Source organism: Dreissena polymorpha, chromosome 2, assembly GCF_020536995.1.
Source record: "Dreissena polymorpha isolate Duluth1 chromosome 2, UMN_Dpol_1.0, whole genome shotgun sequence".
In the NCBI taxonomy this organism is placed as follows: domain Eukaryota; kingdom Metazoa; phylum Mollusca; class Bivalvia; order Myida; family Dreissenidae; genus Dreissena; species Dreissena polymorpha.
In genome coordinates, this window is record NC_068356.1 from 68,803,752 (window position 1) to 68,830,816 (window position 27,065).

The following is a 27,065-nucleotide window of genomic DNA, read 5'->3' on the forward strand; positions in this document are numbered from 1 at the left end:
CTTGAGATAGTGAAGTCCTGCACAGGAGAATAAACATAACTATATGCTACAACAACATTATGAAAAACGCTTTGTCGTCTTAATAAATATCTGAACATTTTTAAATATGAAGCAGTTGGTGTCATTATCCACCATGTCATTACCAAAAAGCATTGTATTGCAATTTATTTGTTCAATTGCGTGTAGGGTTTCAAAAAGAGTAGTACGTTGTTCAGAAAAGCGTGGACAAATAAAAAAGAAATGATACACTGATTCAACTTCTCCACATACATAAAGGTGAAGGTTCTAAGTGATTGATGAACAAGTTCAATTTCAAATCGCTACAGTTATTCCTTAGTCGAGCATGTAAAATGGACGATTTTCTATCACCAACATGAAAATATAAAGGAGTTTCGACATTTGGGAGAAATAATTGTTTCAATTTAATTTTGAATCTTGATAGAGAATCTAACAGTCTTATGTCGCGAGGTAAGTTGTTCCATAGGTCGATAGCCGACGGGATAAATGAACGTGAGTAAAGCTCCGTCCTTCAAGTAACGATTAGATAATCATTTGCGTTCCTCAGGTTCCTAGCAGATTGTTGAAAGACAGTTGCTGGTAGTAAATTTTGTAAGTAGTCTGGACATAAGCCATTGTGAATTTTGTACATGTATTAGTTTTAGATACTTCCTACGCTCGGCTAAACTATGCCATTTGATTTCTGAATACAAGTTAGACAAAGAAACAGATTTTGTGACTATTCTTGCCGCTTCATTTTGTATTTTATTTAACATTTCTTTTTCGTAAAGCGCACAAACGACACATGCATACTCAAGTAGTGGTCGTAGGTGGGAAATATAAATTTGATTTAATGTTTTTCTTGAGACCATGTATTAATTTTTTCGCATAATTCCAAGTATTTTTGATGACAATTTTACTATACTAGTGATATGCTCGTGCCATTTACCGTTTGAGCTGAGTGTAAGACCGAGGTGTTTGTGGTTTACTACAAAATTGACCGGTACATTATTAAATAAAACATGTGGTTGGGGAACAGCATGGTGTGATGAAAACAACTAGCAACGGTTTTATGTGGATTAAAATCTACAAGCCATTGTTTTGCCCAGTTACTTATAACTTGTAGGTCATGTTTCAGAACAATTTCAATGTTATATATATTTGAGGTAGTACATGAGAGGGAAGTGTCATCGGCAAAAAGGCGGACAGTACATTGAAGGTGCATGACTATGTCGTTTACGTAAACAAGAAAAAATAATGGGCCTAGAACAGATCTCTGTGGAACACCGGCATAAAGCTCTAACGTCTGAGATATTGATGAACCAACCACGACTTTTTGAGTGAGACTCCCTAAATAACTTTTTATCCAAATAAGTAAATTACCATCAAATCCATTTTGTTTAAGTTTGAAGAGTAGTCCTGTGTGCCAGACGCGGTCGAACGCTGTAGAAATATCACAGAAAACCATGCATGTGAGTTTCTTTTCATGAATACCTTTCGTTATTTGGTCGAAAATGTCGATTAATTGAGCGACTGTGGAGTGACCTTTTAAGAAGCCCGACTGGTTGGAGTATATAAGTTTGTTAACAAGAAGGTAGTTGTATAAATGTTTATAAAACTATCCTCTTCATCAGCTTGCCTACGCAACTTAACAATGAGATAAGACGGTAGTTGGAAGGATTATTCGGTTCCCCCCTTTTAAATAGAGGCATTACAATCGCTTCTTTCCATTGGGCGGGATATGTACTTTCGTTAAGTGATTTGTTAAAGAGGATACACAAAGGCTTAGTAATAGAATTACACGTTTTCTTAATGACAATATGACTTATAAGGTCACCACCGACGGCTTTATTGGTTATTAAGCATTTAATAACATTTATAATTTCCGATTTTGATATGGACAGGTTATATAATTTTGCGCTAGAGATATCTGAGAATTGTGGGAAAAACCGGTTGAGTCATTCAACGACGCAATGGAGGCAAAGTATCTGTTTAAACAGTTTGACTTGTCAGTATCTGACAAATGTACAATAAGATTGCCTCTGAGTCCGTTGACTGTAAAGGTGGTATCGAATTCGGGTGAGAATTTGTTTTTATTAGTTGTTTTAGTGTTTTCCAATATTTTTTTGATTTGAAGTATTTAGTTCATCAAGAGATATTTCTAGGTTAGAATAAAACTGTTCTTTCGCATGTTTTATCATGTTATTCACCTTATTTCGAAGTTTTTTTTTAAATTATTCTAGTTATTCCACTTATCGTCATCTGGATTTTAATGTGTAACCACGATGGCACTAACGGTATTCCGTAACAAATAGATCATAACATGTGTAAGCGACCAACAACTGGAAACCAAATTGTTTTCAATTTAGACTTTAACTTAAGTTATTACGAAAAACCTAAATTTTCAACCTTTATTTTTAAAATCATGAGATACGCCGAATATATGCAAATTGTTAGTGCATTTCCCTGTAAAAATATACATGTGTGTATTTTCTATTATCAATATATATCTTATGACAACTTCGCACATTATCACACGAAAGTAATCATCTCGTTATGCTGTATAAGGTGCGATTGTAAAACCAGATCGTTTAAGAAAACAATAGCTTGAAATAGATGAACCAGATTTTACCGAACCAGTTTCAAAACATTACTTTTTTATTTCGAAACATACCCTTTGTGAGCCTCTTTGACGTCACAGACTTTACTGCGCACGCGCAATCCATGTCCTTTAACGTGAATAGTGACCTCCATCATTGAAACTGAGCATTTGCCTAAAATGAAGTGGTTAATCGCAACGTTGGTTGGGGCTCTTGCCATTTTTTTGATTTTCGACACAGGTACGTTTCTTGTTTTCATTTACTGTCTGTTTTCATGGCCGATTTGTAAAATATACTAGAATTCATTAGCACAGGCACCACCGAAAATGGATTTTGGTCATAGACTCAGTTTGGCAATATGACAATTTTTAAAAAAGATTGCCATTGATGCGAGAATATTGTATGCATTATATTTCAGCGTTTTCAGTGCAAGATATGCATCTTTCGCTAACCTTTTCGCAAATTTGTAAAAACTGTGACGATTGTTAACAGCAAGGGGCCGCCACAGCAAGTTGACATTTAGCAGCCTGTCGATTAACATTTATCAATGCCAAGTTGTGATCTTTTTGAACGTTTAATGTTGTTATTTAAACAAAAGTCTTGAATGTGACACGTTTTGTACTGGGTGGGGTTGGAGATTAGACAGTAATATGTCATTCCATTTAAAACATTTACTAGCGAAATGTGTGTTTTGAAATATTCCGATTGGGAATTTTGGGTCTTTTTAGCTCGGCTTTTCGGGAGAAAACCCGAGGTATTGTCATAGCCAGCTCGTCGTGGGTTTCCGGACGTTTCCCACCCTCAAAGACGTTTCAACAACAACAAATAAACTGTTTTATTGAATGAATTTGTGGAATTTAAGGAAAAATTTATAACTTTATGAATTAAAAAAAAGTCAATTCAAAGCAATTCATTAATAATAATTAATGCAGCGATAAACTATTTAAATATGTTTTTGTATGATAATGTGCTAATGTCATCTTATGTATGACTAACCCCCTTCAAAAATGTCACCTTATCTCATCAATGCTGATCAGGGACCTATACAAACTTTGTTTGTATAGGTCCCTGTGCTGATTAATGGGCCTGTATATTGCACCATAAGTACCCCTTTATACAATAGCTGTTATCTTGTAATATACACTTGCTAATCCAATTAACGCTTGTATATAAGTGCCTGATATATTGTTTAATAGAAGGTGTGTGTTGTTTCTTAATATTAGCGAAAACACAACTTTCCTATTATTTGCCTGGTTGTGAAAATATTTTCATCCTTGAGTTTCCTTTAATTTTTAAAGAATATTTTTGAGAGGTAACACCTGAGTTCTACAAATCAATGTAAAATGTTCATACTAGTTTTATTGGGCCATTATAATTTAAATGTTACATAATAATTTTATTTACTCAAAATAAATATCCCAATATGATATTTATTTAGTCAAAACAATTTGTGTTTCAGTAAAAATTTGAATATAGTTATTATTCTTCATTAAAAATCGCAACTTATGGCTTATCTTCATTACGTAACTATTATTTGTAACATACTACATGTATTCCACTTAAAATGACCATCAAAGAACATCAAAGCTGTGCTTTTACTCAATTTTTCAAGGATCTCAATTAATGAAAGAAAAAATTCAGGCACTTATAATAACAATTATAGTTAGATCTATTTAATTGGTAAAATTTGTTTGAGGCTTCCCTAAAAACAACCATTAAAAAATCACCCAGTCACTTTTACCAAAGACCTATAAAATGTATTCTCAGGACTCCACTTACATATTTTTTTTTAAATTAATTATTAAGACACATAAAATGCACTGAATTTTAATAATAATTGATAAAGTTATTTTTCACGTATCCCGGCATTATTACAAATAACTACTTCTAATATACATTTTCATATAATGTGGACCTTTCACCCCCAAAATGGGGGGGAAACGTCTGCCACCCCTCGTGTTGTCTGCCGGCGTCATGCTAAAACTTGCACATTTTGCTCTAAAATCAAAGTGCTTCCACCTACAACTTAGAAAATTCATATGTAGATACACCTTGATGAGTTATACACGCCACACCCATTTTTGGGTCACTAGGTCAAGGTCACTGTGACCTTTACAAAAAATATTCTGACAAGCTTTCATTATTAAAAACTGAACCCGCAGCCAAGTGTTGGCACATCTTCTCCATTTTCACCCATTTCAAATGACAGTTTTCTCCCATTTCTAATGACAGTTTATTAATAATAAGAAACCATACACATCAACATGAGGAGTAATAAAATAGCTCTGTCACATTTCAGTTGTATATATTTTGCATGATCATGTTTTCTTGTTCATTGTGTACTGTCATTATTTGTTTACTACGAAGAAGGCTTAAAACATTAAAAAGCAAAGTTTAAATAAGAATCCTTGAATTCCGACCACAAAATACATGCTCTGTTTTAAAGTGGTAAATCATGTATGGATAGCCATTCTTATTCCCAAAGGCAAGTTAATAGATAACCTGCTTGGGTCACAACAGGCATGTATGACAGTTTGACAATGCCTTTTATTACATATTCAATCCCCATTTACACAGTAATAGAACTACTGTTATTAAAATAGTTTCTATTGACTATGTGTCATCAACATGCCATGGAATTATTACTTTTTGAAGTTTGCACAACATGTTTATATATATTAAGAATACAAACTGAAAGTCTATTAATTAACCACTAACCCTTGTAAAGAACATATAGACAACATACCGGGTAATACCTGAATAATAATGACAATCATATAAAGCTAGACTCTGTTGAAAGTATAAATAAATGCATATAATCTTAGAAGTTTAATTTCTTTTCAATCAACATTTAAGACTACTTTTTTCAATTATTTGGTGCCATAACATTGGGAGAGGTCGTAAAAACCCCCACGTTAAATGAATATATCATCTTGATTGACTCAATAACCACTATGAAATAAATATGATGTTTAAATATAAACATTCAAAATAATAATACACTCACAGATTTGCTGAAAAGTATAACAAATATGTTCCCCAACCTAAAGCACAGTAATAAATACATTGTTATCATTCAGGAAACAGAAAAATATTATCTTTCTTCTTCATTTGTTCCAGCTGCCTCAATAAAATGCTACCAGTGCAACTCCTACTTCCAAAAGACATGTGCTGACTGGTTTGACAACAGAACTTACAATCTGGATCAGTGTCAGGATGGAGTGAAAATGTGCAGGAAAATTGTACAAGAAGGTATAAACTAGCATTTATTCTTTTAAACCAATGCTTCTTAAGTAAATTAATGCAAGAATCGGTTCAGACTTTCATGTCAAACATGAACAATTACCAAAAACTTTCTTCTTACAGTACTGGTAAGCCTCAATGTGTTCTGTGCAGCATGGCTGCTTTTGACAGAGTAAGTTAATCATGAGAGTATGACATTTAACTAATGAATTCATCTGAGCTATTGTACTGAATAGTTAATGTTTATCTTGCTTTATTTTAATGATTAAGTCGACTTGAGGAAACACTCAAACTGCATTTTTTCCTATGCTTCACGAGTTGTATATGGAGCAACATATATGTGCTTGTGACCTTAAGGTCAGACAGTGATCACAATGAAGCTGTCAGGTTTTCACTTCTTTACTCTAGTTGTATCTAGCTGGTTATGGTAGTACATCATGAAGTTGCCTTGTGTCAATAACAGTGGTTGGGTTTATGGGGGGCTCAGTGTGTTTATGCCAGTGAATTTATAATGGTTGTTACTTTATTTGTATCAGCCAAGTTTAGACAGATACTTCAGAGCTTGCCAGTGCAGAACAAATCTTGTCTGAATTTAAAGACTTGGTGACAGTATACTTGAATTAATTAACTCCTCATTAAATCATCATCATGATTGCATTTGCGAAGTAAATGCATAGGCCATGTTAAAGGAATTTTTTTTTTAATCAAAGTATAATTATTGAAACTTTGTATTTGACTTTAACAAACATGATAGGTCTATTTGCCAAACATTAACTTCAGCAGAATTTGTCATACATGAACTATGCACAAAACGTGATTTTTTCTTTGTCAGGTTTGATAACAACTTGAGTTTCACTATAATTTCAATATTTCAAAGTAGATTTTTCATCCCGTGTATTCAAAAGTCTTACAGACACAGTGTTTACTGAGTCTTCTAAAAGGTTTAATATCTTTCTATGTGACACAATGCATTTGTACCTTCTTGATCTGTTCAGAACTTAAGTTATGGCATAAGTTATAAAAGTTGCGATCTTACACAAACAGGGCTTAATACCTGCATTACGTGTTCTCCCAGATAAGCCTTAACCCTTTGCATGCTGGGAAATTTGATGTCTGCTAAAATGTTGTCTGCTGAATTTCTAAAATGAGCATTTTCTTCGATTATTTTTCTAAGACCACTATCAGAATAGCAAACAGTTTGGATCCTGATGAGACACCACGTTTTGTGGCGTCTCATCTGGATCCAAACTGTTTGCAAAGGTCTTCAAAATCCGGTTCCAGCATTCAAAGGGTTAATAGCAGTCGGCACAGGCTAATCAGGGACACCACTTCCTGCCAAGATTGTATTCTCATTTAGAAGAGAAAATGTCGTTCCTGATAGGGTGTCTGGACGACAAGGCATGCAAGATGTATTACAACCAATTTTATCAGAGCACGGCTCAATCTTATTCTATATACAAGGGAAGAGTATAGTTGACCTTGAAAGAGGGGTATAGCATTTTCCTCCCTGGAGGTTGTTCTTAAATCACATTCTCATACATCAGTGTCGTGAGTGACAAATAATGTTCTTAGTGTACCTTGTTTTACCGTTCAAAACCTTTGTACAAAGACTTCATTCCAGACTGTATGTCAGTAATTGTAACCTGAAAAATCTGCTCTGCTTACAGTATACTACAATGATGAATGGAACACCCGGTACATCCGACAGTGCGCCCCGACCGGAGAGGTAGGGGCCGACGCAGGTCGCCAATGCCAGGAAAGGACAGGCACTTACAAGGTCAAGATGCGTTATTGCCACTGCGACAACCAGGATGGCTGCAACGGAGCCGGGTCCGTCAACATTCCCATTGTCATGATGGTCCTGCCAGCGCTTACAGCAATTTTTAAGAAATTGTAACCTCAGTGATTCTCTTTAGTGATATATTTAGAGATTTTTTTGATTTTTTTTTAAATTGTGGACTTTTTTTGGCATAAGGCATAAATCTTTTAAATTGAAATCAAAAACTAACGTTATGCAAAAAAATGGCTGATTTTTTTCTTCAGATTTTTGCTGATGATATTGGTTTGAGAAAAGATATAGGCATTGTTTAATAATATACTTTATTGTCAAATAGCTCTTTTTTCATTTTTGGTAATGCAATAACAAAAAATACTTAATAATTTGTTCACATTCCCAAATTCATTTTGTTGCGCTGTTGTGATATTTCAATATCTTTAACTTTGCTGTAAAGTAACATCATGTAACAAGAGTTATAAAACTAAAACAATAGACTCTTGTCAAAAGTAGTTAGCAAGGTGCTCTGTCTTGACACCACTAATGTTTGTTGAAGAAATGACACCAGATAAGATCCTCTTATAAATTACTTGTCAAGCGCTGTGGTGAGTTTATGTGTCATGCCTGTCAAAAATCATGAGAAAAAGAAAGAGCTTTGGTGCAAGAACAATGTAAATGCTCACAGACCAACCTTCCTTTTGTATTCCTTATAAAAAAGTTTACTTTTGTTAACATCTTAAAATTATGATATCCTTTCCAAAAAAGGAAATAAATGAAGACGAATCTTAATGAAAAGTGAAAAGCAAGCCAAGATTTATTCAGGAAATGAAACACGGTTTGTGAATGTGTGTGCAATATTAAAGTGTGACTGTGAACTGTGTGAATGTTGTGCAGCAAGCTGCAGTGCGGACAGAATGCTGTGCGATATTTTGTCGGAATGGGAATAAGTATGCCTGATATTATGTTGAATGCTTTGTAACAACCATGATGACTTGCATCCAGTTTTTTGTTTGTTATGTGCTTATTATGTCTGCTCATATGTCGCTCTTAATTGAATTAGTCATGCATTAAATGCATATTTGTGTTTGTCACAAACACAAATTTATTATTTATAACGTGCACATGCAAAAAAAATTGCGTGCAAGTCATTGTGGTGATTTATTGTTAAATAAATATGTGACTTGTTTTCAGCAATTTTCGTCCATTTTATTTTATATTTTTAACTGCTTTGATATATGGAGGTCAAGAATAATCATCAATTAATTGTTATAAAGATAATTAAAAAGCATTTGATGTCTATATACAATCCTGTTTAACCATACAAATACAATTGATGTACAAATTAATAAAAATAAAGAACACAAAATGTATAACATAGATAAAATCATGGGTTGTAATTTTGATGTAAATAATGTATAGTTTGTTTTTATACTGTTTATCATTTTCATAGATTTTAGTATATTTATCTACGAATGAAACACCACCTCACCAAAAATGATACAATGCAAATACCATCTTCTTAATGTTAAACACAATTTTTAGTCTAATAAACATTGTATCATTATTTGCTCTCTTTGTTTGCTCTCTAGTTGTAATAGACTTACTCCAGAATTTACTAGATTTGCGGTAAACAAAACACTAATCCGGGACTTCTAACCGAGTTGGCCGATTTTAACTCTTCAAAATCGATACGGATGGCTATTATTACCTGAATAATACTCCCACTTGTCCATAAAGTGGGTAAACGTTCTTTGTGGCCATCAATATGTTGGGTTCTACCAAATTGCAAAGTTGGAGAGATCTTGGTTATATTATTACTTGAGCAAAAAGGGACATTAATTGCATTTAATTCACACTTCTCCCTTTACTTTGTTTTATGTGCCACTGGATCTTTATGTCGAAACTTGCATATTTTTTGGTCATTATGGTTTCCGATAAAAGACTATTAAGTACTTTGGTCATAACATTTTCAATAACGGCATGCACGTCTCGTTTTAATGATCAATGGCGGATATAAAATCCTCCAGTCAAATATAAGTAACGAAGTTGAACGCTTGTAGTCTAACAATTTTCCGGTAATCATAATCTTTAAAAAAAATATGCCAAGGACTTATATTTGCAGGATAAAGTGCAATTTAGTCAGGATTGTGAACGGATGAAGTATCAAGTTGTGCACTGTTGTAAAATTAATTGAAAATGAAAAGTTCAAAGATGACATCGGACTAAAGAAAAAATAAAAATGAAATATTCCCCAGTTTTCCGTTAAAATTGCACAACTGTCGCCCATGAAGAATCAACTGGCATTTAGTGTATACAACTAAGGGGCAATATGATTCAACTACGGTGAAGGAGATTCGATGTGCAATTGGGTTTGGTTTTTTGTACTAGTCGGTAACCATGTAAGCAACGTGCATACCAGTAATATGAATTAAAAGAAATACAACTTTAGGCTTAAACTGCAGTTCTGTCTTAATTGGGACAGTTTTATTATGCTTGGTATATAATTCAATGGAGGAAGCATAATTAGAAAAATCCGTTCCACAAGCCATAGGTGCTTTGACTTACATATTCTGTGATATTTTTAGCATACAACTCCCGTGAATGCAATCATTTGCAATTAATTAGCAAAACCCCAAAAGACCCAAATATCAAGAGGCCCAAAGATGCTCGCCTCAGATCACCAAGGATCATTACTTAACCTGAGCAGGTAGTGTTCACAAGGCTTCACAAACGACTCAGTCATAGCATTTCCCAGACACCGAGCAGCCAAGTCTTTAACAAACCAAAAGCATCTTCGTACTCGGACAAAATATGACCCTTAATTTGATTTTCTTAGCAAGCTAGGCGATTAGTGGGTAAAAAACCTTAAGTTCTACAGTGTTTAAATAGTTTTTCTTTAGGCACACACGGGAAAATGCCTCGCTCCATGGCGGAAATGTCTAGTCAATGGACAGATCCACATTTCACATATCTCACCCGTCGGACAAAATCAATAGAAAAGGTTTAACAAGTTTCTAGACTTTTCAGATGCTTTTTTATCTTTAATTTGACCTTGTTTTTTTTACTCATCATTACAAACTCTCCGAGATGCACTTCAGACAATCGTTATCCAGTTTTTTTACTGGACCGAAATATAATAGGGACAAGTTTCATGTAGATATGGGCAATAAATGCGGCCTCTGCAGTTTTAACAGGCAATTATGAACGGCAGACAATGAAGGGCGTACAAAAGCTCTTCATGAGAACGTTGTGCTAAGGTGCGCAAACATATATACAGTGTAGTATGATTCGTTGTCTTACATCACAACAGGGACCTAAACAAAAGCTTGCAGGTCACACATATAATTAAATCAGTGCTTGTCAAAATACTAGATCTATATTTTTAGAAGATACATATATGTTAAAAATATGTAATGCATATAGTCAATTATGCAATATATTAATGCCTTTATTTTTTGTTCATTATTTTTTGACAGAAACATATATGATTCGGGTGTAGATCACCATATAATACACGTATACCGGTAGATCTTATTGTTCAAATTTTCAATAAACACTGTTGGATATTTTTATTACAATTGCTTATTTAAATCTTAATAAAAGTGCTTTTTACATCGACCTCGGTAAGAAGTGTCTTATTACTATGTTTATTTACATTTTAACAGCATGCAACTGGGCAGCTCCAGATTGTATAATGAAAGTAAGACAGCCTTTCAATGCCCTGCAAGGAGCCTCTTCGCCTGTTTCGGTCTAATGATTTTCGCAAGGCATTTTTTACCTGTGCACCGGTGGATTGTTTGTCGCCGCGGTCACGTGACACAGGTAAAATATGCAAATAAACTCAGGTGTGCTTTGAACGCAGCGCCACCAAGGTAAACTATCAACGACATCCGCCAAAATGGCGAAATTAGAATTCCTGGCAGTTTTGCTAGGATTATTCCTCTCTTTTCAAGAAGGTAAGCCAATTATTTCGTGAGAGGAAGAACTGAATCAATATGAACACAGTGACATAACCACCCGTTAACTATCAATTTCAAATGATAAAAAATACCTGTGTGTTTGTTAAAATATTAGTCACAACATTGTCAACAACAAAAACCGGAAATGAAATTTATTTCGCCTTAACATTTTGATTTTTATATCAGATATAAATGGCTTTTTAAAGAAACTTAACGGTCATGTTAATGACAAACGAAGATCTTTATTAGTATTACTTTTAGTATTAGCAATATTCTGATTCAACTGCACATTAAAAATAATATTTTCATAAAGATTAAAAAAATCATAACCAAAATTGTAAGTTTTGCTTGTTACTGACTGTGGTTTATTATACAATTTTGGGGAAAGATGACTGGGTACTTCAGATGGGGAATTTTAAAGCGAAGTCTGCATTTGATATTTTTTAGATAAGCATGATTACATGCAGGGGTTCCACTGGCCCAAAAAAAGTTGTCGCCACTTTTTCGCGGCGCGAAACTGTTAGTTATTCCGACCTTATTAATTATGACAATCGTCTAAGAAACCTTACAACATCAATGTCATTGACTATATTATTACTTTTAAAAGTATGTAAATACATAAATAATAATAAGTAACTTCACAAGTCTTAATAAGCTTTATTTATACATAAAAACATTGGTTTGCACATGATAAACAATCACATATAACCAAACTTATCTAATAATGTTAACATCAATGGAACAGTATGCTGCATACATTTTTTATAAAAATTTATTTAAACATACAATTACACAAATGTACATCATCTGGAAGGGAATTTTTTTCAAACATCAGTAAATAAAGCCTCTCAATTTAATTGTTTAACAGTTACATTTCAGAAAATAAAACATCTAAATTTAATTGTTTAACAGTTACATTTGGTCATTTGGCTAATATGATGCACATAAACTGAAAGGGAAAAAAATGATACACATCTGAACGACAAACATCTCAATTTAAATTAACAGTAATTTGTACACACATTTTCACACATGGTTAAAGATTTATATCGCCTTATATATCGTTATAATCATTGATCCTTGTGCCAGTTAGTCCTAAGTGTTACATAATTGAGTGTTCTTTATCATAAAAGAACCGTTAATCAGATAATAACCCCCATAGAACTTGACAATAGCAGTAAAAACACTGACTGTAACACTTTCATGCTTCCGTGATTTCAGTGCACTCTACACTGTAGGTCGCTTACATCGTCGTAAATCAATATTTACAACTGAAAAACACTGGCCGCTTATGCTTGGTCGCGTGCTTTTCGACTCGCAGTACATTTTCGGATGGGATTTTGCAAATTTTTTGAAATTCGCCACTTTAAAAAAATTTGAGCCACTTAAAAAAATTAGCGCCATTTGGCGCCAATGGCGATCGACAGCGGAACCCCTGACATGTTTATAATATATTCCATTTTGTTATTCAAAATTATTCAGAGAATTTACAAAAATGCTAATTTATGTCAGCGATTTATTTTCTTTTATAAAGTTCCAGAAAACGGCGCTCTCCCGATTCTAGGGAAAAATTACAACTTTCCAAATCGCTGTCAAGAAATTCCCAATTGATGGTTTGTTTGTTTTTTAGAAATAAAATGCAACATTTAGCTAGTTTCCCTATGAAGCTCTATGGCATGAACACTTAAGTTAATATAATATTGACAGCTTGACAAAATTTAGTTATCAATTTTAAAGGATTTACAGACGTTTCGCGCCCAAGTTTTTTCGCACCCTAGTTATTTCGCCCCCAAGACGTTTCCGCCCTGGTCGTTTCGCACCTGGTTGTTTCGCCCCCATACTAGCGGAACACTAGTTGTTGAGTAGTTTAATTGGTGACCATTATATAATTTTTAATAAGAGGATATTTATCACGTCAATGATTAAACTTATTGAGTTATCATTTCATTATTAATAAATAAATAATAATAATAACCCTAAAAAAACGACATTTTATAAAATAATTTTTACTGTAAAGCGAATACACGACGATCTTTATCTGATAGTTAAAATAACATTACGCAACAACATCGGATTAGCGGCAATGTTCTAACAGATAAGCTGTCCGCATTGAATGGCATGTTTATAACACCTGTTCAGACTGTGAATCAAATATCCATTTAGGGAGCACTTTAAAAGAAAACTGATTTGTTTATTTATTGACAATCGAAGGCGTGTGTCAGTAATTGATTGTTGCCCAAGCACCACTTTGCGCGTAAGCTATCAAGTTAATAAATGGAAATTATCGCAGTTAAGATGTTTAATTTTGTCTTACTACTTTAACATTATAATATGTCATCACTTTCTTAATATTATTTCCATTTACAAAGTCATTTTTAATTGAATTTAATAAATAGTTTAATACTAATAGAATATCACGCATACAAGAAAACAAATGCTTTATTTCCATACATTGTATTGTATTAAATATGAAATTGCACTACATGAATATTTTTTTGAATATAATAGAACAGAACACAAAGTTTAATCGAGAATACATAGCACACAATAATAAATTACAGCAAAGCACATTTATAAACTGAATGAGTCGTAATTATTTACATTACAATATATAGCAGCACTGTTATTTTTTTAAATACGGATCTCCAAATGTTTTCACATTTCGTTTTCTACAAATGGTAAGCGCTATACCTACCATAACTAACACCTGTTTTATCACAATTACATAATGAGGGAATGAAATACATTGTTAATTTAAGACTTATGCTTCAGGGTACTTTCTTTGATGATTATATAATGGTCACCAATTAAACTACTCAACACCTAGTGTTCCGCTAATATGGGGGCGAAACGACCAGATGCGAATCGACCAGGGCGGAAACGTTTTGGGGGCGAAACATCCGAGGACCATTTTAAAGTATTTGGAAGCAAAAAAACGAATACACCAATTTCTCAATCTGAAGACGTAAATCTTTCCAATTTCATGATCATAATCACGTATCCCACTTGGACAAAAAAGATGATATGCTCAAACTTGGTTTGATAATAAAAGGTGTTATGGTTTACAAAAATAAACCAGTGATAAGCAGTCACATGAAACTTTAATGAGTTTGTGATTTTGATCATTGACAGGTTCAGCCATTCAGTGTTATCAGTGTGATAGCCAAGAGAATTCTGACCTATGCCCACAAGAAACCCCCTTTGACACCACCATCAACGCCATGGTAGATTGTAACAGCTTTGAGGCCAACACACCGGGCCAGTTCTGTGTGAAAATCTACCAAGAAAGCGCCGGCTGTGAGTATATTAATCTCAGTGGTTGATTTTCTGATAATATCATTGTGAATTCGATGTCTTTCGGCTCATAAAGCACCCCAAATTAATACGTGTTTTAATACGGTCCGCACAGTCCGCACAGGCTTATCAGGAATGACACTGCGCTTTATGGTATTTTTTGTTTAAAGGAAGTCCCTTCTTACAGAAAATCTTGTTTTGGCTGAAAGTGTCATCCCTGATTAGCCTCTGCGGACTACACAGGCTAATCTGGGACGACACTTTACGCACATGCATTATGCCCAGTTTTCTCAGAACGCAGCTCATATATTCTACCATTGACAAAAGACAAACGATCATAATTCTGACAAAACTCATGGCTGCCATTATTTCTTTTTTAACAATCATCTACACATTAAGGTCATTCAACTGGGAAAGTTTATGCACCATTCTCCAAACTGTAATATGGTGATATATATATTCTATAGTGGCACAACAGAGAATGAGCCACAATTCTACCATTTAATGTCGCAGCCGAAATTCCCATCTTTATAATTATTTACACAGTCACTTAAGTTATAAAACTGTTAGAGATTTAGCGTGATAATTTCTGTAATTAAAGAGTAGTTGAAAACACAATTTGCTGACTATATAAAATAGTGAAAATACAGACAAAGGGCCATTATTCTGCAAAACCTGGTCACGGCCAAATTCTTTTTTTTACGATCATCTACAAATTAAGTTGATTTTACTGTTAAAGAATTCATGAATTTAAGGAGTTTGAAACACATGCTTCAGGCTTTCCTTTTAACATATAAATGCAAATCTTAATGCCTCCAACTCCCAAGGGGCATGCGATGCAAGCACAAGTTATCCCCTTTAAAATGATTTTCATTCATTAAGACTTACAGTTTTACAAAACATTCTTATAAGAAAACAATCATGCATGCTTATAATTTTATGAATGTGCACAGATGGTTCGTGGATCAAGATTACCCGTCGCTGTGCCTCGCAGACAGATCAAGGTATTGCCTGGGGTTGCCGGTGGTCCTGGGACAATGTTGGCGTATTCCGAAACACATGCTACTGCCAGCACGACGCATGTAACTCAGCGGGCAGCATGTCGTTAAATGTGATGCTTGTGGCGCTGCTGGGCAGTGTCAGTATTGCACTGAAGAAATGGTTGTGAAGTCATGTAATGATTGTGTGAGTGCTATATGAATATTGTGTGAGTGCTGTATGAATATTGTGTGAGTGCGATATGAATGTGACTTTTGAGTGAATGTTTAGTGTTTAAGTATTGGGACCAATAAGAAAACTAGTGAATGTTTACTGTTCTGTTTTGATACTTAATTTGCGTTACTGTACAAGTTTTGCAGATTTTTGCTTGTATTCAGTGTGTAGGAATCAGACATGAGATACGATTTGTAAACCATATCACTTTTCTCACTTATAAGTTGGGATAACCTATGTTGCTTCTGAAGAGAAAATGATTTCATAAACATTTATAATTGTAATTTTGTTGTCATTTTGCAAGCAAAATATAGGTTATCAAAGCCTTTATGCCTAAAAATCTATCTTAAAGATTGTATACATCCTTTGAAAAATTATTTTCTGAAATGAAATCCATTTTAATGGTAATGTATGTGATAGTATAACAGAGGCATTTAAGTGAAGTTGTTACAAGAGAGTGTGTTGTTTGAATAAATATTGATTGAATATTTTTGTAACCTGTTTTTGTTTATGATGGTATCACCACCAACATATCAAATACATATCAAGACCTGTAAATAAACTGTAGAATAGGTGTATATATGTACATAACATATTCATTATGCACATCATTTTTTGTATAATCAATCACATTATATGAATATTCTTATTGTTTTAAACATTTCATTATTGTTCAAAATTAATAAGTACATATATTTTTTTAAAGTAAAATCTTTATAAAAAAGCTTACACTACCATTCCATAAATATAGTGAATTTATCTTTTAATATACAAGGATATTTAATTTTGAGCATTGCAAAAATTTAATAATGCATATCATGGCCTTTAAATGTTAGTTTGTTCGGTCCATACTTTTATAAAATCGTCTTACATTTATGTCTAGAAAAACAGATTGACATTCCTATTGTTTAATGTATAATTTTTAATGAATTAATTGTATGTATCCTATCATGTATATATTGTCATTATTTTTATAAGAAATAACACTAAATAAATTTACAATTGAAATATTACTTATTATGTTTTTACTTTTAATATGAATACTTAAGACAATTATGCCCCCCTTTGAGGAAGCAGGGATCAATTATTACAAAAGACCTGTTCGTGGGTCAGTCCATTTATCGATCAGTCCTCAGACTTTTTGATTTTATCACGATATATAAAGAGCACTCTGACGTAAGATCATGCTTACTATTTTGATCTTTACTTGTGAAGAAAGAAATACACATTGCTAGGTTGATTTTTAGTTCACCAGGTTAAAGGTCACCGGCACTTGTAATTTGAAATAAGTTTATTAATGAAATTACAATAATTCTTTTACCTATGATCATTTCAATCTGTATGTCTGATACTTGGGAGTTGAAAGGACACCTATTGATATTTAAGTCAAAGGGGAAGGTCATAGAGCTTAGCTATAAATTTGTTTCTTCGCAATATAGTGAAAACGTCTGTGACCATTCACATTTGTAAAATGTTTTTTTGGGTGATTTTCTATTTTCTGAGGTCAAAAGCCAAGGTTACAGGGGCTTTCAGTTTAAAATTTGTTTCTGCACAATCGCATGAGAACACTATCACCAGAAATAATCTAAATTGATGTGGTGGTTACCTGTAAGGTAACGTAGTTACATTTTGATTTTGTTGTCATAGATCAAGAGCATAGGCGCTTGCAATAAGAAATTGGTTATTACGCACCTTTCCCTAACATCAACTTTATTGGTATGCTGATCTTTGGGAACAAATCGAGACTTCTATTGAGTTTGAAGTCATAAGTCGGCCTGAACATACGATCATCCAAACATAAGAAAGGAACAAGAGATGTGTTTTTCAGAAACACAATGCCCCCTACTGTGCCGCTTGTATATATATTTTTTTTATGATATCCCTTTAAAAAATATTACTTCCCATGTAAAAATGATCTGTACCTGCCAAATGATAAATAGAAATTATCTCCCTTTCAAGCTTGTTACTTCCCTTTGATTTTGTTTTTTGACCGTGAAGGATGACCTTGACCTTTCACCACTCAAAATGTGCAGCTCCATGAGATACATGTGCATGCCAAATATCAAGTTGCGATTTTCAATATTGAAAAAGTTATGGACAATGTTTAAGTTTTCGGACGGACGCACAGACTGACGGCTCAACTGCTATATGCCACCCTACCTGGGGCATTAAAAAAAAGGGAAAAAAAAACATGAGGTATTGAGGTCCACAGGTTACGCAGTATCAAAAATGTATTTTACAATTGTTCATACATAACCAAAATCACTACTGCATAACAAACACAAGTAGGTAGTTGTATGATTTTATTACATCATGATTAACAAACACAAAAATATATACAGTCTCATAAAAGTAGCATTTTGAAAATTGGCATCCCTGCTTAATTAATTAATATGTTAATTTGTAACATACCTTGTTAAGTGGAATCAGTTAGGATTAATTCTCAAAGTTTGAAGGGTATGTTCACGTGTTTCAAACTAAGCTTGACCCTGTATAGTATTTCTAAATAGGCAACATGTTTGTAAAACATGTACAAATATACAAACAAAACTGAGGACAGCATCATCAAGACTTCAGAGTCCTGTTAGTAAATGTTTTCCATACTGAAAAATGTGCAAGCTTGTTACGAAATGTTCAACATAACACGAGGCTTCATTGCCAAATGCCAACAAGGCAACACAGGTCGTAATACTAGAAAACATAATTTAAATACAAGAGCTGGTCAAAATAATTTTTGTGTAAAAATTGTATGAATAGATTAAACAGAAATCCTCACTTAATAAGGAAAAAGAATAGCCACTGATATGTATTGATATTTTAGTTGGCAACTATGTTTGGCACTACCTAATGATAAAGATTACTAGAAAAAATGCAAATTAAGTGAAATAACTTACTTTGATAACTGTTTATAATATTATTTTAGGACAAACATTACAATTGTTAATTAAGTCAAGGTCACGATTGTAAAATGATGCAAAAGGATACTTTAATAACGTTACAAAATATATTTTCACATGGAATTAGTGATACCAAATATAATATAATGTTGTAGGAAACAAAACAAGTGTAAAGTAGCAATATCACAGAACCACGTGTGAAAACACATCACTCACAACAATATTATAATAGTACTTTGGCATGTAAAACAAATGCAAAACAAATGATAGACATTGTAAACAAATATGCAAAAAGGCATCATAATACACACACAGTTTTGATAGTACCGGGCAATATCAAAACTGTTGATTTAAAAACATATTCAAACTAATTGAAGCTGTATCAAACAATCATCAATCCTACAATATGCTCAAATGTAATCAAGTCTTGTTCATGCGAGACGCTTTATGCGAAAATGGTTCTTATGCGATAATGCGGAAGTCTGGTCTGGAGCTACGATGTCACTTGTAAAGACAAGCTAGGTAAATGGTCTCAATAGTGGACAGGGTGGGTTGTAGCCTTAATGCACAGCTGCCCAAGTTGGGCTGAGCTGGCTGCATATGGCATAAGACCCATTTTTGCATGTTGTGGTTCATATAATGCCAGGTATTGCCTTACATCTTATCATGTTGACTTTTGATACAATTTGAACATTGCAGTTGGTTAATTTATACAAAAGGGACATTTTGTTCAGAATAAAACTGGCAAAACCCTACAAGAACAAAAATGTTTTCAAAATTGTTTACCATAGTTTCTCACAAACGTCTGACATTAAATTATATATATATATATAGAAAGGCACTCAAAGTTAAAGGTCAATTAAATATACTCAAAATGCTCACATTTACATAGAAACAAGTTGTTAAATTAAACCAATACATAGTGATTTACTGATTAAAGATGTTTAAAGATGAGGTAAACAAATGATTAAAATTGTCAAACATGATAACAACATGTTTCTTAGGAAAAAAAGGAAAGCAATACACGTTTGTTCCATTAATAATCACAGAACAAGTAAAGTGGCTACAATTTATTGAAAAAAAAATGGACGGATATAAAGCATTCCTTAACAAGTTATTGAAAACAGGCACATCGCAGAAAATTATTACAAAATAATGTACACCTCTTAGTTTAAGTATGTTAAACACATTCAATTAGTAGTTCAAACCGTATGTTAATATAATGCAAAAGTAAAAGTATCCAAACTATATCAATTTTTTTATGTGGGTAAAACCTCTTTTTAAATACTTTCATCGCGTCACAACACTTAATCGCACAAAAAAAGATTTCTTCATGAATACAAAAGTCACAAAATAACAATGTATTTTGCCTCGCAGTTAATTCCATACAAACTAAAGCAATTAATACAAATTAGCAAGTTATTCCTTGTCAGAAAACAAAAAATTGTCACAAAAGTCACATTTTATAAATGTCTTTAAAAAAAAAAAAACATACTCCAAAAAAAGAAGAGTTGAGAAAATGGGAGATTTTTGTTCATTTCTTAAATCCTTTATTCCTAAAAAGAAAACAACAAATGGTAACAAAAATCGCATTATACAAATATCTAGAAAAAAGTATAAACCCATTAGAAAAAAGCGGGGGATTTTTGTATCGTTCATTTCTCTAATCGTCAAGCTGGCATAGAGCCGCCACACCTCTATTGATCCAATGGGACTGCGGCTTACTGGACGGGATCTCTATGTAGAGGACAAAGTTGGTGGAATGTCCTGTAGTGGACAAGACCCCACGACGGGCTGTTGTCTTGTAGACAGGGCACTTGTAGATCGGGTTCTCCTTGAACTTTGACATCTCATTTGGACGGAACCAGATCACTGGCAACGAATCAAACAGGATCTTTGACAGGGACTCCCCAATGAATTTACGCTCGCGGTCCCAGCGTGCACCTTCCAAGAACAAGCCCTGAAACAAAGTAATTTGATAAAATGTAAACCTATTTATTTTAGCTTGATGGCATTGAAGGCCTTAGGCTTATCAAAAAGCTCTAGAGTCTGCCTCCTGAGTAGAACCAGTACTTTGTGTGCTTTGAGAGAGATCTTAAGAAGTCTCCCACAATAGGGATCATATGCATGACCTTCGGGTCGCTAGGAGGACACCATATCCACAACACTAAGGCGACCTAAAATTATATACTGGGAAACATAACAGTGCAATTAGCATAACATAAAATGTATCTATAGGAAATGGATAGACTCAAATACTAAGTTAGTAATTGAAACCAAGTCTGCAACATAACGACACAAGCAATGCCCAAGGCATACATGCCATACGTCCCGGAATGTCCGGGACAGTCCCGGAAATGAAGAACTTGTCCCGCTGTCCCGGAAATCTGTCAAATATGCCGGAATTTACAAAATACATACGTACATGTACCTTATCTTAGGCTTAACTGCACCTCAAATCTGTGTATATCTGCAGCGTCTCCATGACAATGCCTACCCGAATAGGCAGACTACGCTACGTGTCAAAATCGATCAATTAACAGGGGTCCTGTTATCAAATCGATTGTCTCACGTTCGCGGTCAAACCGAAAAGGCGGCATTGTTTAATGTGGTTGTTAATTGACTTTAATCTACTACGTCATTATTTCCCACTGCGTAAGGGCTAATGATAGTTGTTCACACATCTGAAGTCCAACATCGCAGAGTAAAAAATTAAAAGCAGTTTATGTTCGCACGTTTAACCGACAAAGAAGTTGAGTAAAAAAGTAAGCATATAAAAATGTTATTGTGATTGGTTGTATGTATTGTGAATTGATTTGAGTTGACGATCTAACGGTACTGTATTGTTGTATTTTTTATTATATAAATGTTATAAATGAATAAAGGCGTATCAACAACTACGGTCTTAATAACAATAACGCAGTGACGTCACCATCTATGTTTAGAACGCTTACACTGAAAACACGTGGCTTGTATCTAGTAACGGAAGTAGTAATGTTGAATTTGACGTTAATTGATCAAGTGTATTCCGGATAGACTTTCGAACTTTTGCAATGAACGATGCGAAACAAAAAAAAAAACGTACCAAAAATGCATATGTCTATAAATATCGCTACATATCATACATGTCCCGGAAAATCGGCAAAAGTCCCGGACAATTTAACTCAATGTCCCGGAATTGGTCTGAAAAATTATGGCATGTATGGCCCAAGGCAATCCAACTTCAATTTGGGGCTTTAAAAATTATGATGATCGTTTTCATGCGAAAGTCATCTGAATTAAATTTGTGTGTATTACCTAAATAGTTATTTGCATCAGGTAAGATTTGTATAATATGTAATCAAATTCTGCCTCGTATATATTAATTGTCTCCAAGAACTTGTTAGTTGAAATGTATTCAAAATAATCGTTTTTTTCGTTGGCAAAGTAATGTTATTTTGGAAATGCGATCAGCATACAATTACATGTATTCATAATCAATTATCCATGGTAAGTTATAGAACATAGTTGTATAGTTAAATCAATTTATTTTAGTCATATTAGTCATATTACCTTAGACAATGAGAATGGTGGAGGAAACAATGCTTTACAACTGAGGGATTTGTAGTACTGCTTATGTATAAATGGTAGGAATTGCAGGGGAAATTGAAAGACGCTATTGAACATAACAAAAGTTCACAGTACAAAGTCCTCAAGAGGCTTGGTATAACATACACGTAAGATTAGAAACGGGCAATAACGCTTACATAGCATAAAGCCCCGTCTTCTGGTTTCTTTAATCCGTCCCTTTCGTCTCCCATGATTTCAAACTCGAAGCCAATGGTGTCAATAGGAATGGTGTACCTTCTGGCATAGTTCTGAGCCACACCTGAGGAAAAAAAACAACCAAACATGCAAACAAATTCTAAATAGCTTGTGGGCCACAGATAATATAAAATAATTTCTGTTATTGTTATTAAACTACTCATTTAATAACGTGCGGATAAAACAGCCAAAACATCCTTCAGATACACTACAATGTCATTCAGATTTTCAATTTGGTACCATAATTGCCACTGCATTTAAGTTCAGGCAGTGTTTTTTGTCCCCCATTATGGGAATGGGGCAGGATCCCTTAGGATTGGGAAAAATCGCTGCATTTTGACCAAAATTGGGAAATTTGTGTTGTTGTTTTTTGCTAGCAAATGCTTCGAAAATGAGAATGAAAGTGTTTTAAATATTAAATTTAATTAAGTGTAACTTATAGAGCTGGAACGGAGATAAACTAATTGTTGATCTAAATAATTGTTTTTATATGTCCAATTGAGAATTGTTAGGTCCCATTTGGGATTTTTTTTTTCTTTCCATTGGAAATGGGGCCAGATTCCGGCCCTAATTTTGAAAAAAAAAACAATGTCAGGAAATATGATCATCCTCCACATTAGAATATGCTATCTTTTTCCAGATCACATATGCAAAGTTAGCATTTTACATATTCAAAAACAAAATTGAACTTTACTACAGGCATGGATCACTTAAGATATATCGGCGACCAGATTATTAGCCCAATTTAAAAACATAAAAATTAAAAACCATTCAATGTTCTATGCTTGTTAAAATAGGTTGTTTAACTAATGTATCAAACACACAAAAGTGAAACAGATACCACAGCTTTACACTGGATATTCAACATTAATTAAGCAATAGTTCAGGAAAATGATCGTGCTTCCAATCCTGCGTGAGAATCTGAGTTTGAAAAATTTACTTCCTGACAATCAAGAGTTTTAACACAATACTTTCTGACAATCTTAGTTTGAATTCAATACTGCCTGACAATCTAGGTTTGATTTCAATACTTCTTGACAATCTAGGTTTGAATTCAATACTGCCTGACAATCTAGGTTTGAATTCAATACTGCCTGACAATCTAGGTTTGAATTCAATACTGCCTGACAATCTAGGTTTGAATTCAATACTGCCTGACAATCTAGGTTTGAATTCAATACTGCCTGACAATCTAGGTTTGAATTCAACACTGCCTGACAATCTAGGTTTGAATTCAATACTGAATGGCAATCTAGTTTTGAATTCAATACTGCCTGACAATCTAGGTTTGAATTCAATACTGCCTGACAATCTAGATTTGCATTTAATACTGCCTGACAATCTAGGGTTGAATTCAATACTGCCTGACAATCTAGGGTTGAATTCAATACTGAATGAAAATCTAGGTTTGAATTCAATGCTGCCTGACAATCTAGGTTTGAATTCAATACTGCCTGACAATCTAGGTTTGAATTCAAAACTGCCTTACAATCTAGGTTTAAATTCAATACTGCCTGACAATCTAGGTTTGAATTCAATACTGCCTGACAATCTAGGTTTGAATTCAACACTGCCTGACAATCTACGTTTGAATTCAATACTGAATGGCAATCTAGGTTTGAATTCAATACTGCCTGACAATCTAGGTTTGAATTCAATACTGAATGACAATCTAGGGTTGAATTCAATACTGCCTGACAATCTAGGTTTGAATTCAATACTGCCTGACAATCAAGATTTGAATTCAATACTGCCTGACAATCTAGGTTTGAATTCAATACTGCCTGACAATCTAGGGTTGAATTCAATACTGAATGACAATCTAGGTTTGAATTCAATACTGCCTGACAATCTAGGTTTGAATTCAATACTGCCTGACAATCTAGGTTTGAATTCAAAACTGCCTTACAATCTAGGTTTGAATTCAATACTGCCTGCCAATCTAGGTTTGAATTCAAAACTGCCTTACAATCTAGGTTTGAATTCAATATTGCCTGACAATCTAGGTTTGAATTCAATACTGCCTTACAATCTACGTTTGAATTCAATACTGCCTGACAATCTAGGTTTGAATAAAATACTGCCTTAGAATCTAGGTTTGAATAAAATACTGCCTGACAATCTAGGTTTGAATTCAATACTGCCTGACAATCTAGGTTTGAATTCAATACTGCCTTACAATCTAGGTTTGAATAAAATACTGCCTGACAATCTAGGTTTGAATTCAATACTGCCTGACATTCTAGGTTTGAATTCAATACTGCCTGACAATCTCGGTTTAAATTCAATACTGCCTGACAATGTAGGTTTGAATTCAATACTGCCTGGCAATCTAGGTTTGAATTCAATACTGCATGACAATCTGTGCATGATCTTTACCAGTGAGGAAGGACTGGGTGAAGTAGAATCCAGACAACCAGAATGTATCAGGTGCACCATTCTTGATCCAGTTGTCGAAGAACTTCAGTCTGCAAAGATTAAAATAAAAAAGATGTATGGCGACATTTAAAGAAAATTGGTCATATTGTTGCTCAGTCACTTTCTGAAACCCCTGCTGTCTGTCCGAATAATGAAACTAATACGAAGGATTATTCAATATACATGTTTAATGCTTCTGTTGTGAAGTTAATAAGGAATTTCTTTTATCAAGCATTTAAATGTACGCTGATCTGCAGGACTGTTTCTTTTAACAGGAATGGTAAGAGTGCACTGAATCATTTGTTCAGTGCAGTGGGCCTGTATTGAAGTGTGTATCTATTTGTAAATTAAATTTATTATTTAACTGTGTATTTCTCAACACAAAAAAGTATTCAAAATCAAAAATAAAAATGTTTCTGGCAAATGATGATCTAAAGTAAAGATTTTTTAGAACAAAAACAGAGGTAAAGTACTTTCTGCCCACTACTGTTGTAATATAAACATGTAGAGTAAAAAACATCTCAAAACAAATTTAAGCAACCAAAATCACAAAGAAAAGCATGAGCATTTCTTTTAAAACATGACCAGTTCTCAGGAAACAATACACTGTTTCAAAATAAGCCTTTCTGAAAGAAAACAGGGCTTAATACATGTGGGTGAAATGTTGTCCTAGATTAGCCTGTGCATGGGCAACACTTTCTGCTTTCATACTATTTTTTGTTTGAAGAAAGTAAAAAAACCAGATTAGATGGAAAGTGTCATCCTTGATTAGCCCGTGCAGTTTGCACATGCTAATCTGGGACAACACTTCACACACAAGAATTAAGCTCAGTTCCCCCAGAGCGTGGTTTGAGTCTTTCAAAGCATCAACATGAATACAGTGTCGAGATATCAAACACAATGTACATGTACATGTATGAACAAGCGTAACCATACCTGGCCAGAAGATCTGTCACGTAGCTCCCGAGGGGTTTCAAGGACGGGTATGACTTTGACGCCCACATTGCTGGCACTTTGCCGTTCATCATGGATGTGAAGACCTCCTCCAACTCTGATGACATCACTACGAGTCCCTTGATGGCCTTCTGAAGGTTCACAAGCGAGCTGCGCACCACCTTAGTGAGCCGGTTAAAGCGTATCAGCTCCTGACGCAACACGGTGTTCATCGACTCGTTGTAGACCACTGGGTACTTTTTGATAACCTGTGAAAACGAAGGGATTGTTGCTTGGAAAAATGTTAAAAACTTCCCTCTAAGAAATCGATCGTCAAATGCAACACCGTTTTTTTTTAAACTGATATAGAAATGTTGAGGCGAAACACAGTTGCAGGTTCAGCTCTTGAAATGTTTGTTTTAGACCCTTATGCATATTTTGATCAACAGTGGAAAGAGGACTTTATGCTTGAATTCATTTTTTAAACTTTTACTTAAAATTCTTAAAATTGTTTTTAATTAAAACATATTAATTGCTTTACTACATGGAATCAAAAGCCAGAGGTTTTCTGGGTAAAACCAGTACTTTACACATTTTGAGAGTTGACTTGAACATATAAGCCTCTAATGCTAACGAAATGTTTGTTGTTTTTGTCATCGATGTTTTATGATCAATGTTATGCAAAAGCTTACCATCTCAATGTCAAAGTCGGCTGGAAGCTTGCCAAGAATATCAGCAGACAACTCCTGAATCACAGTGCCAGCAGATTTACCTCCCTTGCCAGATTGACGGGGCAATGTCAGCAAGATGCTGTCAAACAACTGAAAACATAGATTCAAGCTTTAAAATGTAAGTGTTTGGACTGGCTATTTTGCTTAAAAACTCTAAGCAAAGACCATAAATTTTACACATTGAAATCTTTCATCTTTCAAAA

General features: G+C 34.0%; 3 protein-coding genes across 11 annotated transcripts in view; 2 read left to right on the plus strand and 1 right to left on the minus strand.

Annotated features, from left to right (window-relative positions):
• The first annotated feature begins 1,955 nt into the window (after positions 1–1,955).
• LOC127867478 (uncharacterized) lies at positions 1,956–9,178 on the plus strand. Of its 2 annotated transcripts, none has more exons than XM_052408639.1 (3): positions 1,956–2,076; positions 5,718–5,849; positions 7,508–9,178. In XM_052408639.1, the coding sequence occupies exons 1-3, from the start codon at positions 1,971–1,973 to the stop codon at positions 7,735–7,737; spliced, it is 468 nt and encodes a 155-aa protein (XP_052264599.1). In that variant the 5' UTR covers positions 1,956–1,970; the 3' UTR covers positions 7,738–9,178. The 2 variants fall into 2 exon arrangements, with proteins under 2 accessions (XP_052264599.1, XP_052264600.1); XM_052408640.1 differs by lacking the exon at positions 1,956–2,076 and adding an exon at positions 2,675–2,837.
• Positions 9,179–11,402: 2,224 nt separating this feature from the next.
• Positions 11,403–17,089, plus strand: LOC127867482 (uncharacterized). Its single transcript, XM_052408649.1, has 3 exons — positions 11,403–11,570; positions 14,706–14,870; positions 15,821–17,089. Exons 1-3 carry the CDS (start codon positions 11,513–11,515, stop codon positions 16,033–16,035), a joined length of 438 nt encoding a protein of 145 aa, XP_052264609.1. The 5' UTR covers positions 11,403–11,512; the 3' UTR covers positions 16,036–17,089.
• Positions 17,090–18,367: 1,278 nt separating this feature from the next.
• The window catches only part of LOC127867479 (dynein axonemal heavy chain 3-like), a 127,962-nt gene continuing 119,264 nt past the window's right edge, over positions 18,368–27,065 (minus strand). For all 8 annotated transcript variants that reach the window (XM_052408644.1, XM_052408647.1, XM_052408646.1 and 5 more), the window contains 5 exons: positions 26,824–26,952; positions 26,135–26,400; positions 25,160–25,248; positions 22,723–22,844; positions 18,368–20,936 (listed from right to left, as the gene is read on the minus strand). In XM_052408644.1, coding sequence (XP_052264604.1) covers positions 20,640–20,936; positions 22,723–22,844; positions 25,160–25,248; positions 26,135–26,400; positions 26,824–26,952 — 903 coding nt within the window. In that variant the 3' untranslated portion in view covers positions 18,368–20,639. The remainder of the gene's footprint in view (positions 20,937–22,722; positions 22,845–25,159; positions 25,249–26,134; positions 26,401–26,823; positions 26,953–27,065) is intronic.